General features: G+C 31.2%; 1 protein-coding gene across 2 annotated transcripts in view; it reads left to right on the top strand.

Moving 5' to 3' along the window:
* Positions 1–15,903, top strand: part of LOC139501327 (uncharacterized) — a 31,297-nt gene extending 15,394 nt beyond the window's left edge. For both annotated transcript variants that reach the window (XM_071290362.1, XM_071290361.1), the window contains exons 8-12: positions 440–2,649; positions 7,750–7,980; positions 8,532–8,728; positions 10,216–10,437; positions 11,111–15,903. In XM_071290362.1, the coding sequence (XP_071146463.1) occupies positions 440–2,649; positions 7,750–7,980; positions 8,532–8,728; positions 10,216–10,437; positions 11,111–11,774 (3,524 nt within the window). In that variant the 3' untranslated portion in view covers positions 11,775–15,903. The remainder of the gene's footprint in view (positions 1–439; positions 2,650–7,749; positions 7,981–8,531; positions 8,729–10,215; positions 10,438–11,110) is intronic.
* The last annotated feature ends 377 nt before the right edge of the window (positions 15,904–16,280 follow it).

Genomic DNA, 16,280 nt, shown 5'->3' with positions numbered 1-16,280 from the left:
AAACAATATTCGATCACCAGTCTTAAAAACCCCATTCTACATGCATGACAAGTCCAATTTGAAACAAACATTTTATAATAATGAATGTACTTTTTATATCTTCCCTGAATCTTCTTTTTTTTCCTCTAAATAATATAAAGCTTATTTTGAAAACATAAGCTTTGGAACAGGTTAATATTATATAATTACAAACATTCAATTTGTCCATTTGTATTCAGATAAACAGTTTGGATTTTATGAACTGGCTCTTTAAATAAACACCATATGTAAATTATTTAGGAAAGGCAATTAGGAGATGCTTTACCAAGTTTATATGGGATTCCTTTTTCCTTGATACATGTGATACATCATGATGTACACGGTTGTGCCTTTATTTTCTGCATAAAGAATTTTAGTGACATAATCATTTCTCAGAAAAGATATCTATACTTCTTTGCAGGAAATTTGAATATAATTGACCATCATGGTAGTCCACAGATGAACCAACAACCTCCAGACAGAGAAAAACAACCCAAGAAGAAAAAAGCCAAAAAGAACAAACAAAAAACTGAGGAGAATGAAACACAAGATCATACCAGATCAGGACAGACAAATCAATCTGAGGAAGATGGCTTCTTAAAATTCAAATCTTTATTGTCAGAAGAACCAGGAGAACAATACAGAGTTGAAACTGGGGTTCAAGGTGAAGATATGGGCGATGACAGTAAAAGAGGAGGTGTTAAAGGGCGTAGGCGAAGAGGTGGTCGTAATCGCAGAGGTCGTGGAGGGAAAAATAACCATAAGGACGACAAGCAAGATTCAGAAGATTCAGAATCTTCTGAATCTTCTGAATCTGAGGATGAAATGGATAAATACTTAGGATCTAGAGATGATCTCCTTGGTCAGAGGTCAAACAGAGGAAGTCGAGGAAATCTGAATAAAGTTTTCGGAAGTGTTGACAGTATTGGTAGTCAAGGTTCTAGACAGAACAGAAGAGGAAGAGGAGGTTATAATAGAGGCAGAGGTGGCCAAACCAGTCATATGAATGAAGGAGAGTCAAATCCTAATGAGGAAATTGGCCAAGGCAACCGTGGTCATCAAGGAGTTGGAGGAAGAGGTCAAGGTCGAGGTCAACAGAGAGGAAGAGGAGGATGTGGACAGAATGAAAATAGAAATGATAGAAGGGAAAATGACGGAGAAGATGCCAATGGAAATCAAAGAGGGAGGAGAAAAGGTCGAGATAGAGGTCGTGAAAGAGGTGGTAGACAGCAAAATGAGAGAACAAATGAATTGGAAGATGGAGAAATACCTGACGTGGATGACAATGATGTATTTAAATTTCTGATTAAAATTTTTGGTGGAGGATGTACTTTTGAAGACTTTTTAAGACGTTGTGATCTTTTTCCTATGCACTCTAATATTCCACTGTGGTTTAAAAAGCATAGTAGAAGATTTCATGTGTTCTGGAAAGGGAAGGACATTATTTATCTCCAACCCTTTTTTCAAGATGCCAGACTCTGCAACAAATGGAACAGCAAGCAAAATCCAGGTCAATGTCAGAATGATCAATGTGATTTTTTCCATATCTGTCGTCGCTTTATTAGAGGCAACTGTAGAGATAGCAGTTGTCAACTGTCTCATAGTTTTAGAAATCCACACAATCGGCATTTAAAGGAGAAACTTGGAATCAGCGATTTTAGTGATGCTGACATTAAAATTGTCTTAAATTGTAATTCTCCATCAGTTTGCGCAGATTATGTTTACAACAATAGTTGTAAGGTAGAAAACGGAGAAAAAAGATGTCCACACTTACACCTGTGTGAGAAAAAGGTATTTGGAAAATGCAAAGAACCCTGCAAGTTCAAGAAAACTCACTCTATCGATGAGTTTCACAACAAATGGGTTCTGACTTCATGTCATATGAAGGGATGGGCAGAGTTAAGAGTAATGAGGTCTATATATGTACCACCCCGACAAAGAAAAGTAAACGAGGATTATTCCGATGATTCTGACCTCAGTCACGATGAAGATGAGGCTGATGATACCAGTGTTCGTTACGACAGCGATGTAAATGTCAGTAGTGAAAGCTTATCAAGTACTGCATCTTGTCCTGCCAGAAAATTCAATAAGTTGATCAACTCTGTTGAAAATCTAAGTATAGAGGATGTTAGGGAAAGAAGAACAACGAAACTTGTCCGCAGAGAAAGATTCAAATCATCAGAAAATATCACTTGTGGAATTGTCGGTAAAGACGACCAAGGTCTTCCTAAAATGTCGTTACCACAACAAAAATATGATGATGATGACGACATTAAAGAAAAAGAGAGGATAATGATGGAACAGTACAAACAGGAGAAGCAGGGAACCAGTGCTGGTAAAGTCGTCAAGCCAAAGCCCCCACCAAGACCTTCGAAAGTGAGTCCAACAGATCCAGATTACCAGGAAAGAAACCCTTCTGTGTTAAAGGATGAAATAGATATTTCCAAAATCTGCATTTTTGTGTCAAAGGATAAATGTCCGTCTGCATCATGTAAAAATCTACATCTACCTAGTGGTATTCCTTACTTGTGGCAAATAAAAATGTTTGGCAAATGGTTTTCTCTAACTTTGGCAGAGAACGAGAAAATAGAGAAAGGTTACTGCAATCTACTAGATGTTGAATCAACAGAAGTAAGTTTATAGAGGTTATCATGGTTCCTTTTAATTTAATCTGAAAAATTTCACACAATAGTAATATTCATATACTCTTTCAAAGTTATGGTATTTTAGTGTTAAATTTATACATGTATGATGATCTTTTCTGGTCAATTGTAAAATGAAAACTTTTCATAAATATTTGGTCATGTAATTAATAAGGATAAGAATGGTATTCCCCTTTCCTTTTTGTCGAGCCTTCGACCTTAGTCGAAAAAGCGAGACATAGTGATCCTACATTCCGTCGGCGTTGTCGATGTTGTCGGCGGCGTCCATAAATATTCACTCTGTGGTTAAAGTTTTTGAAATTTTAATAACTTTCTTGAACTATCCTAGATTTCTGCCAAACTTGGACAGAAGTTTGTTTATGTTCATAAGATAGTATCCAGAAGTAAATTTTGTAAAAATTAAATTTCATTTTTTCTTTATTTTACTTATAAATGGACTTACTTTTTCTGCCAGGAAACATTACATTCACTCTGTGGTTAAAGTTCTAAAATTTTAATAACTTTCTTAAACTATCCTGGGATTGTACCAAACCTGTACAGAAGCTTGTTTATGATCATAAGATAGTATCCAGAAGTAAATTTGGTAAAAATAGAATTCCCAATTTTTCTGTATTATACTTATAAATGGACTTAGTTTTTCTGCCAGGAAACATTACATTCACTTTGTGGTTAAAGTTTTTAAAATTTTGATAACTTTCTTAAACTATCCTGGATTTGTACCAAACTTGGACAAAAGCATGTTTCTAATCATGCTAATCATAAGATTATTAGTATCCAGAAGTAAATTTTGTAAAAAAACAATAATCCCATTTTTCCTGTATTTTACTTATAAATGGACTTTTTCTTCCAGTTAACATTACATAAAGTCTGCATGAGTTAAAGTTTTTAAAACAATTTTAAGATCTTAAAACTATCCTGGATTTTTACCAAACTTGGATGGACTATAGCTTCTGACAATCAAAAGTTGTATCGAGAGGAACATTTTTATTGATTTCTTTCATCATTTTTGTTGAGTGTGTTATTAACAGCAAAAGTAGGCGAGACACTGAGTTCTGCGGAACCCTTACAAATTTTTCTATTCTATTTAAGGTGGTACCTAACACTACAGGGAGATAACTCTGTAAAGTCAGCTAAACGTTTTAATTACGTTGTGTTGTAAAAGGAATATTAAGCTTCTCAAGGATCAAAATTGGTGTTTGTCAAATTGCTATATAACCAGTGTATTTTTTTTGACAAAACAGTTGGTTCAAAAATTTTAAAATTTTAATATTTTTATTAAAGACTCAAAGTAAATACTTTGACAAAATTTTATGAAAATTAAACAAGCCAAATTAATTTTAGTGAAAGTGTTGGGTACCACCTTAACCATCATGTTAACCATTTTAAGATGTTATATGAAAATAAGGAGATGTGGTATGATTGCCAATGACAATGAATGAAACGACTATCCACAAAAGTTCCAATGAAGTGGTGTTACACAACAAAAGAAATCCTTCATGATATAAGGTCCAAGTGGAAGAAATACTCTGTTATATTATTTCCAATGGAACAAATACTCTGTTATATTATATTCCAATGGAACAAATATTACAGTACATGTATGTGTTCCCTAAACATTGCTAAAGAATAAAAGGTACTTTTTGATTTTGAAATTTTCTGATTTATTATTCCAGAGTGATGGGACTTTTAGATGCCCAATTTAAGGTAATTTTTCACATAGCATGACCTAGCTCATGCATGTCTTGTCAAATTACTACAAAATTTAAAGTGATGTTAGGGTTGGTGAATGTAAGCTCTGTTTATAAATATTGGAAATTCTCTAGTCATATGTTTTTGTCTTGTGTTGACAAATTAAAAGTTAAAAAAAACGAGACTTTGACTTGCAGAGTCATCAACAATGTATTAGTGTGTGATTAGGTCAGTTTATGTGGTACCACTAGCAGTGGACACTACTGCTCAGAGATGGCGTGAATATAACCCAGGGAGTAGAATATGGTCTCAAAGTATGAAAGTCCTCTGAATGATTCTGCATTGTTTAATTAATTATTCAAATATTAAAGGGATTAAACTCCATCATTTTCTATTTTAACATGTTTTTTGGAATGTCATAAGGTTGGGATGATACATTGATTTTTTTTTTTGCCAAGATCTTAGAAAAAGTATAGTTGTGATATTGGTATACATTGTATAGTTGCACATGCATATGGTAGTCAGACAATAGTTGTATTTTTAAATATTTAAAACAGTTGGCATGATATATCTCTTAATTTTTGATCAAATAAGAAGGTATATAAAATACTAATATTTATGTTGTTGGCCCCCAAAAAAATCTCTGCCTAATCCTACAAGGCATTGGTCTGCAACATCAAACAACAAAATTGCTAAGGGTGACCTAAGATTGGTATACATTACAATTGTGTAGTTTTCAGCATTATCCGGCATAAACATTATGGCTCAGGCCAGTAGAATTATCCTTGACTAGATTGAGATTCAGGACTTTTTAAAGTATTTTCATGTAAAGATTGATTGAAGATACTGTTTATCATGTTAACTTTATGAATACGGCACTTTGAAGGCCAAAAAAGTATGAAATAATTCTTTCATGCCATGCTCATGATGCTCTATGCTCAGTTTAATATGGGTAGGCAGTGTATTTTTCAATATCTGTATATCAAGCATTAATGTAATGACAAATACAATGCCTAACGTAACGGTACCCAAATTGCATCTATTTCACAAAAATAGCAACGGAAATCTTACAAGATTTCCTAGAGACCAAATAATTTGTATATCTTATCATTTGATACTATGCACGTCTTTCAACATAGGTAAACATGTTTAGATATACACAAAAGGTACACAATATTTATCAAAAGTAGAAGTATTTACTGAAAAAGCAAAATGTACGGAAAAGTCGCCATGCGACGTCATCAAAACATCATCTTTTTAAAATTGACAAATACAATATGTTACAAGTATCGATTTCTTAAAAAAAGAAGAGTAAGCATGGACTAATATCCAATTTTTCAAAATATTTGAAGAAATTAAACTAAAGCTCTGTTATTCGACTTTTGACGATGCAAATTCAAGCATGATCGATGCAATTTGGGTACTCCTCATCACAGAATCATTGATGGTTTGGAGGTCAGTTCAGACCATTTTTTTTATGATTCAATATGGATTTAAAATTAAATTGGTGAAACTATATAGTTTATAATGATACATCTACAAAATAAACACATAATGAAAACTTTTATCTGAAGCATAAATAAATGAGGGGGAATAGGACCTTTATCGGGACTCCGGGATCGGGTGTTTTTAAGCTCGGGATTTCGGGATTGACCCTTTCGGGATCCGGGAATCCTTTTTTTCGGATTTCGGGATGTCGGGATTTGCTTTATTTAAATTCGGGACCTCGGGATTTCGTTTTTTCAAGTCCGGGATTTCGGGATCAAGACCCCTCCTATCCCCCCTCATAAATGTAGGTTAAAAAACTGTCAAAACAGGTGCAATTTGGATATCCTCACTTAACCCATATTTATTTAAATGAGCATTAAGCATGGCATGATAGAATGGTTTTTATTCTAATAAGAAAATTTAGAATTTTTGAATTTCGAAGCAGACCTATAAAACATGTTCAAAAGGCAGTTATTTTTTTTTAATATATATATTCAAAATGGAAAATCACCTGTTTTACAATAACAGATAAATGTAATCTTACTTTAGAAAGATTTTATTTAATTTCTTAGCAAGAAACATCTACACAAATGTCCCTTTTAGTTAAAAAAAAATATAACAGACATTGCAATTTTAAATGTGACATTATTCATGCATGTGTGTAAAGCAAAATTATATCCGCGTGAAATTTGATCCGGTGGAAAAAATGTTTCAATAGTTGTTATTTTTTTATTCGGAGGAAAATATTTCCCTAGGATAAATTTTCCTTTGCCGTGAAATTCTATCTGGGTAGTCAAACTATTGAATTTAGTTATTAAAAAAACTTAATCTTTACAAAAGCTATGAAATAGTAATAGTGTATATGAATTAAAGCTAAATTGTTAAAAAAAAAGGTATTAGAATGGGAAATATTTTCACATATATTATCATTGAAAATAATATCCTGAAATGTTCAAGTAAATATCATTCTTTTGAAAAGACAATTATCATAAAACATATAAAAGAAAACCAGAAGTAATTTGAAAGATCATAATTTTTAAATAATATCACGATTAATTTAATACATATATATAAGATAAGGTAAGATATATACAGGTAAAAGTGAGTTGTTTTAAGATCTCAGTACAAATATAAAATAAAAAGTAAAGGTAGAAATATAGTTGCGTTACTACTGTAAACAGTATTATGGAAGAATTTGAGTATTATGATATTTTTAACTATATTTTATAGTTTTGTCAGGGGACAAAGATTTAGTTGTTGAAAATATGGATGAATCATAACAATATATCGGAACAAACGTAATTTCAACAGCTGGATAGTATTTTCCTGTGAAATATTATCTGTCTTATTAAATAATGTTTTAAGTCATCTTTTTATATAAATGAATATAAAAAATAAGATTCAAGGAAAAATATCACTATGAGATTCGGGAATATAGTATTAATATCTTTAAAATAAAAATTGCTCATAATTACCTCCATTTGATTGATAAATTATGCAAATTTGTTCTAACTTTTTGAAACATTTATAATTATAGTCAGGTATATGTATATTGATTGCGAGTAACTAACATAGTAGTTAATGGGACTCTATTTCACAAGGTTCTGTGAAATATGGAATGGATAATATATACTGGTACATACTATCCGCATAACACAGATACATTTTTACTCCTCTGGAAAAAATCTACCTGTGAAATAATAAAATTACTGGGACAAATTATCCCCCGGATAAAATATCACAGAGGAAGAAATAAACCGTTACATGTGCAGCCAATGAATTTTTGGAATCAGATCATAGCTTTGTTTCCAAAGCAAAATTAGTGATCATAGAAGATAACTCAACATATTAAAAGTATGAATTTCACTTTTAAATCTTTACTTAATTTCAGGTGAAGTATATGGGTATTAAATACAGTTACCATATGAGGTTTTCAAATATGCAGGCCGTTATCTATGATGTTGATGGTCAACCTGCAGCTATTGCTGACAATACATGCTGTGAAGTCAGACGTCTAAGTACCCCCTCCTTTGCTGAGAAGAAAATGATGGTTGATAGTTATCTTACACAATGGAGATGGTATTGGAAAGATGATAGTAGGACATGGAATATGTACAATAAGGTGAGATGCTTTATTTTTGCCTGTTCATCATGTTCATGTTATGTTATAAATTTAAAACCCCACAATTTTTTGTTTTACATGTTTCTGACCACACCATAAACTATAAATTATACTTTCTTCCCTGATAACTACTATATCCAAATTTATTAAGGTGTTTATCACTACGATAAAACCAAAGGATCCTGAAAGGTTGTTAAAACAGAGAATACAAAGGTTAAGAATATCCAACTAGCTGTTTTGACATATAAAGTTTGTATACAGACGAAGGTGATATATATAGTTATCAAAGGTACCAGGATTATAATTTAGTACGCCAGACACGCGTTTCGTCTACATAAGACTCATCAGTGATGCTCATATCAAAATATTTATAAAGCCAAACAAGTACAAAGTTGAAGAGCATTGAGGATATATAACTGTTGAATCCTTAACAAATTTTATGTTTCAAGTTTTTGAAAACACCATTCATGCTATTATGTTGTGTAATATACAATAATACAAAAGCTATTCTGGTTCAGGTCAATCAAATTTTTCCTTTATTTTTTTCCAAGGATGTTTTTCTGTTCACCCTTGAGAGGAAGTATCAGACAAAACAGAAGACTTATTTGTATACCAGGGAGAACTACTACTTCATGTACAGGATAGACTTCCCAAAGATGATCCAGATTAACCTTGATACATATAAAGAAAGAAAGATCGTCAGACGTCCACTGTTTGTTTCGAAAGATGATGTGCAACAAAAGAAATAGTAAGTTAAGAGTTGAATTGTTTACTTTTATTATTTTTTGATGTTCAAGTTACTTGTATAACTGTCAAACCAAATTATGAAATATTGCATATAGTAGAAATCTCCTTACATATATAAATTTAAGTTATTTCACCTGTGTAATTTAAACAATTTTTTTCTCTCTCTGATTTGATGCTCCTGCTGTTTTACCCATGTCCTTACATCTGTCAGTGGTGTTATTCTTGAGTAATGATCCTTTTCAAATATACAAGTTGAGAGATATGACATATATTTACAAGCAGGTGAGGTATCTGTTTCCCATGAATACATTCTTCATTTATTTTATGTTAAATGGACTTTTATTTACAAATTGTTACTTGGATAGAGAGTTGTCTCAATGACACTCATACCACATCTTTTAATTATCTATATACTTTTGGCAGTCAAAACTACACTTCACACAGCAGCAAAGACAGCAAGAATTTTTAACCGGATTTTTGTGACAAAAATGTCGGTTATTGATTTGGGGATGTACGGCGGGCGGGCGGTCGGGCAGTCGGGCGGGCGGGCGGGCAGGCGGGCGGCAATCAAATGTTGTCCGTGCATTAACTCATGAACCGTTCAATCAAAGCTTTTAAAATTTTAATATGTTGTTACTGACAACTAAATGAAGGTCAAGTTCAATAATGGCGATTTTGACTTTTACCGTTCAGGAGTTATGGTTCTTGAAAGATTGAAAAATGAAGTTTCCAGTCGTGTCCATGCATTTACGCATGAACTGTTCTACTAAAGCTTCCCAAATTTTAATATGTTGTTACTGATGACCAAATGGAGGTCATGTTTAATAATGACGATTTTGACTTTTACCGTTCAGGAGTTATGGTTCTTGAAAGATTGAAAAATGAAGTTTCCAGTCGTGTCCGTGCATTTACGCATGAACTGTTCTACCAAAGCTTCCCAAATTTTAATATATTGTTACTGATGACAAAATAGAGGTCAAGTGCAATAAAGACGATTTTGACTTTTACCAATCAGGAGTTATGGTTCTTGAAAGATTGAAAAATGGTGTTTCCAGTCGTGTCTGTGCATTTTCTCATGAACCATTCAACCAAAGCTTTTGAAATTTTTATATGTTGTTACTGATGGCAAAATAGAGGTCAAGTTCAATAATGACGATTTTGACTTTTACCGTTCAGGAGTTATGGTACTTGAAAGATTGTAAAATGGCGTTTCCATTCACGTTGTTGCATTTACTCATGAACCATTCAATCTAAGCTTTTCAAATTTTAATATGTTGATACTAATGACAAAATGGAGGTCAAATTTGATATTGACGATTTTCACTTTCACCATTCATCAGTAATGGTTCTTGTGATATTGCCAGGACACAAATAAATATTAATAAATCCGGTTTGCTGTCGTTGTGACAGCCTCTTGTTGTTGTTGAAACATAAAAAAGGGATAATTGAGAATAAATTTGTAATTATTCATTTTCCTTCCTTTTGTAGTCCAGATAGTATACAGTTCCCAGTTGCCACGAGTACAGCCAAACCAATGCATTTCTACCATTGGGACTGTGCACATGATTTCGAACTGGTAGAGCTTGACACAACAGGGAAAGAGGTTATAGATGTTATGCAGTCACTACAGGATTCCATGAGCCCAACCAGATTCGGGATTATGTTTATTTATAGAATTCAGAATAGAAAACTTTGGAGTGAATATGACATGTGAGTTTATCTTTATGTACTTTGTACTATGTTTAAACATTCTATGTTAGATATTGTCATTATACCAATTTTCACTCCCCCTTTTTATGACCCCCATTTCCACCCCTCATAAATAAAACATATTCTACTTTTTCTATACATCATGAACATTTATGGAGTTAAAAGTACATTATTTTTGTAAATTTATTAACTTTTATGTCCCACCTAGGCAATGAGGGCATTAAGTATATATAATCTATTTGCAGTTGCTAGTATAGGGCTTTAACAGGAATATATACCCTATTCAAACATTTCAATGTTCAAAAGCATTAAACATCAGATTGTGTAACATGAGCAATAAAAACGAAAAAGATTTTGACTGCTATTCATAGGCTATAACTATTCCATTTCAATTACATGTATTTAAGGAATCACTATGCAGGTTATTCAGTGTACACCACATGTTATTTCAAATAGACAGAAAAATATTCCTGTCATTCCTTATAAATGAATTCTAAATTCCATTTTAAGTTGAGGTAAATCATGAAAAAACTTTAGTGACGTGATGGTCACATGACAAAATTATGTCTATTAGCTGATAAACAAAACACTGTAACCCAATCATAAGACCTGTTACATCCAAAATTAAATTATATAGGTATTAAACAATTATTATCTTTTATTTAAATCTTAGAAAAAAGAAGCTCATGCTAGCTGATGCTGAACAAGATGGTCGTGGTCAAAATATTGATGAGAGAGATTTATTCCATGGCACAGATTCCTTGGATACTTGCCGTGGCATTTGTACCAATAATTTTGACTTCAGAACCAGTGGTCGCAATGCTACACTATATGGTGAAGGTTCCTACTTTGCTGCCCGTGCTAAAATGAGCCATAGTTATACAAAGGCAGAACTCCCTACAGATATCAGATTCATGTTTCGAGCCAAAGTTTTGGTTGGGCAGTATACAAAAGGTAATCCAGCCCTTCGTCGACCTCCAGAAATTCCAGGACAGGTACATAAGTTGTATGATTCCTGCGTTGATAAAAATGTAGATCCTCAAATCTATGTTGTCTTTGACAGAAATCAGTGTTATCCTGAATACCTAATTATGTACACTGACAGAGAGACATTGCCTCCAGTGGATCCAACCATTGCTGCAACAAGTATCTCTGGTTCTTCATTATATGTCGGAGACCCATTAGTTTATCCACATCAAGCAGGAAGTCCAACTACTCCCACAATGCAAAGTTTCCAACAGGCATCTGCTGGAAATGTAGAAGAATCAGCAGCAGCATTCAGAGCAGCTTTAAATGAGCATAGTAAGAGGAAAGAGGAAAAATGCGTTCTTCAGTAAAAAAATGTCTATAAGTAGACATAATTTTGTGAAGGATTTTGTTTTCATGTTTTGTATATGAATTCACTTTTCCTATCCTAATTAGGATATACACATTATGATGTCAGAGAAACATTTTAAACAAATGTAGATTATATATGTTACAAATTTCATGTAGAATTATCCCAAATCATTAATGAAATCCTATGTATATTGTCCCGTAAAACACAATTTGAAATTTTTGACAGGAGTAAATATGTTTACTCTTTGTTAGGGTTGATTGTTTTATAATAAGGGAGTTTCATATTACCATGGTTACAGCTAAATTTTGTTTGTTATGGATTATTTATTATTACAAAAAATAATATTCTGTTTCAGACAATACTATGACATTCAAATTTAAATATGACCCAAATATGATAAATTGATTTTTTTCTTAAATTACTCATATTAGATTTTAGAGATCTTGAATATTGTCAGCCTCGAGCATTTGTCTGTTCAGAATTGAAATGTATGACATATGGTGTTTCAATGTCAATCCAAGCAAATGACTTTTTCAATAGAATTTGATTTATAAGATTCGACTGATGAAAATGAATATTGGACTCACAGAGAGACAGTCAAAATGTCTAATGATAGAACATTCTTTTCAAGAACACTATATTAATTAATAAAATAAAAATTGAATTCAATAATAAGTCAAATGGTTTCCAAAAGATAACTACAAATTATCAATAACTGTTGTTTTGAGAAAAGATGCCTAAGCCATTCTGATATTTCTTTGTCACTAATCGAGTTTTTTTGGTGATATTTGAAACAAATATTTGTAATTGTTCATTCAAGATGATTGACAACAAAAATATTCAAATAAAATACAGTTAACCATGCATGTTCTAAGGCTGAGATAGTAAAATCTATCTCTTATTTTTAAACATTGTTCATTAAGAATTGAAATGTCATAGTGCATTAAAGTTTTCACCTGACCTTATTTATGTCAATATTTTTGAGCAAATCAGAAAATGTAATATAATTGAATAGATACACAACAAAATCAAACGCATCACCTCTAAAAAGAAAAGAATCTTTTTGTAACTTATGACATTAGTGTATTCATTAAAGAGGGTTGTAAAGGGGGTATCTGTACCGATGAACACAATATAGAATTGCCATTTCACGACGAACGAACAATTAAAAATTTCTTGAACATTGATATTTTTACCGATTTTAAGAAACACGGTGAAATACAAACTTTTTCATGGATGCACGTGAAATAAAAATGGCAAAACATGTTGCACGAAAATAACCCTTTGCCACCCTCATTAAAAGGCTTATTGAAAAAAAGCTTGTGAAATCCCAAGTCAAGTGGTTAGACAAATAGATTTAAAACCATTTTTGAACATGTTATCCCCACTGAAAGATGTTTTTATGATCTTGGCATTCAAAGTGTTATGTTTTACACCCATACAATGAAAAAAATAAAATAAAGGAATTGTAAAAATCTTGGTAGAATTTGAGAATTCTATTCTTGATTCATCAAAACGGATATATTATAAAAAAAAAAATGCATAGATAGACATTTGTTGCTTTTTGAATATATGTATATTTTGGGAGGAAATTGTAAATGTGAATGTATGACCATTTAAATTAAAAGATTTATAGTGCTGATGATCAATTTAAAAAACAACCAGTACAGGAATTACTTATTTTATTTTTGCTTGTTTAAACTGTGGTATACTAGAAAAGAGCTGCATCAAACATTTATTTGAAAATTATTAGCTCACTCTAGGAATTGGGCTATAATGGATGAATGTATAACAGAAATTCACAGGTCAAAAGGAAAATGATTAAAAGGCACTGACAAAAAGACAAAACAAAATGATGCTATTTTTTTCATTAATATTGTAATAAAAATATTATGATCCAAATGTTGTTAAATGAACAATTTGCCAAAGCTAGTGATTGGTTGAACTTTTGATGTTATGATGCCTAGAAAGTATGTTCTTTGTATGGTTAACATACAATTGTTTTATTAATATAATAAAGATTTCATTTCATCAATTTTCTCTTTAATATTAAAATGGTAGGGAATTAATGAATTGTGATCTTTTTGTCCTAGAATCATCTTTATCATTTATATTTAAATACTACAATGGCCATACATTTATTTTTTAGTTAAGAATTTAAAAGCTTCTTTAAAATCTAGTTTAGGTATATAAGCCGTATTGCTGATTGTAATAGCTAGGAATACATAAGATTCAATCTCTTTATAGTTAATCAATTTTTGTCGATTTAAGAAAATTTGTACATAATAATGTTGATACTTGATTTTAGTATTTGATGAATGCTACACACAATGAGACTGGAGGTATAGAACCATCAATTCAGGCGTGGTCATAAAAAAACATAGAAAAATAGTAGTACATATTTTAAGCAAGAATGTTGCTACCTATTGCTGTATATAATTAAGATATTTTGTTAATTGAGGTATTACTAAATGAAAATTGAAAGAGTTGATATCACAATAGAATTTTTGTTTAGAGTTTATTTTAAATGATAGAAAAAATATGAATTGAATTAGAAGGTTATATATTGCCTGTTTCTAAGATCAGGCCTTTCAGTCTTGTACAATTTCATGTATGTAACATATCTATTCTGCTAAATTTTTTCAAAAAAGAAGATAATTATTTTCATTTATTTTTTAAGGATGATGTTTGAGTTTTTTGTTTCTAAAACCCTCTTGTTGATGCCCTCTTGATGAACTTCAACCAGTAGTTTGTAATCTTCATTTATTCAGATGTTATCCATTCGTTTAATGTGTTTGAGCTAATGATTTTGCGGTTTGATTACTTAGGTTTCATTTCAAATTTTCCTTGGAGTTCATTTTTTTTGTAATTTTTACAATTTACAGGATAACTTCTACAACGTATTGTTAGACCTATTGAGAAAGTGCCATTATATTTGTTATATTTTTACATTTGTTAAATTTTTGGAAAGCAAAGGTTGTGTAATTTCCTAAATTAACATTTTACAAGATAAAATCATAATAGTTGTGCCATATTAAGAAAAGAACAATTTATATTGATGTTTGTGAATGTTAAAATTTGCATATACAGATTTTTCGTTTAATTTTTGATTTCCATATTATGCAGAAGATGTATGAGTAGTATGTGGATTCTTTTATTTTCGTTGGTATCAATTTTTCGTGGATTGAGGAAATTTTGCATTTTCGTGGTTTTGCAAGTCTGCAAACAAACCAATAGAAAATTTGTAAATCATTTATCATTAAAATTTGTGGTATACCTTTACTCGTGATATCCATGAAAATAGGTATCCAGTGAATAATAATAATCAACAGTTAGATTAATTAGTTATATCTTTTTAACCAATGTGATTTATCTTCCTAACTTGATTGAATGTCCTGTGTAATCAACCATATTATAATAAACAAATTAATGTGCAGTGATACTATTAATTCAGAAAAATTTGCAATCAATATGTTATTGCAAAGATTGCAAAAAGGATAAGTTTCACAAAATAGATAAACTCACATTTTAATTTTGATAGCAATATTTATATTCTAACAATATCAAAAATAAATAATTTATCACATGTTTTTGTAAATTTTTATACAACTATAAATAATAATTGCAGAAAAGAATTTCTGAATTGACAGTACACTTTCAGTTTGTTAACATTGCCATTATCAACTCGGTGATCCTTGTTTCCGTTAGCCAAAATTAGTGTTAAAATATTATTAACCTCATATTATTTTGTTGCCAACTTTACAGTCTGAAGTTTGCATCAATGTATTTTCATTTATTTGTTGGAAACAAAATCAGTGGAGTGAAAGAAAGAAACATTTTACAACTTCTTTAAATTGCAAGATAACTACAAAATATTTGATTTAGATTTGCTAGAAAACTGTAAAAACAGGGCTTGCTACTTGATGTTGAATGTATTCAATATAATAAACAACGTGCTTATATTGTATTCATAAGAATGGTATCCGGTTTATCTTTAGAAATCAGTATTTTTGAAATTGCATTATGTTAAAAATGGAAGTTGTGTTATGTGATCACAGAAGATGTTTAGTTTTGTTTTGTTTATTTGTCCTTATATATTGGTTTATTAATAAAATTGTATCATTTGGTGTGTTCAAATTTATCTGAATGAGAAAGAATCATGATATAAGATATTTAGAATCATTGATAGTTGGGTGGATGGTTGCTTAATAGCAAGTAACATACATTTCATACATAAACATGTTCTCAATACTTAGTAATTGATAATTAAGTGGTTGTTTAATGTGCAGCGATATAATTAGATGTATGTCTTAGACAATATAGAAAATGAATGAGTCCTTCATTCCTTCTTTTTTCCATAGGCCTGACATTTTGTCAGTTTTCCACAAGCTCTTATTACTGTTTTTCATCTCAAAGTCACAATGAGGCCTTAGTTCTTGAAAACGTTTTTGTGTACTACGATTACATAGTTTTTATGTTGGTTCTTCTGCTGAGTCTATATTTT

The sequence above is a fragment of the Mytilus edulis genome, chromosome 13 (assembly GCF_963676685.1).
Source record: "Mytilus edulis chromosome 13, xbMytEdul2.2, whole genome shotgun sequence".
NCBI lineage: Eukaryota > Metazoa > Mollusca > Bivalvia > Mytilida > Mytilidae > Mytilus > Mytilus edulis.
The sequence above is the reverse complement of the archived record's forward strand: the minus strand, read 5'-3'. Positions and strand labels throughout refer to the sequence as shown.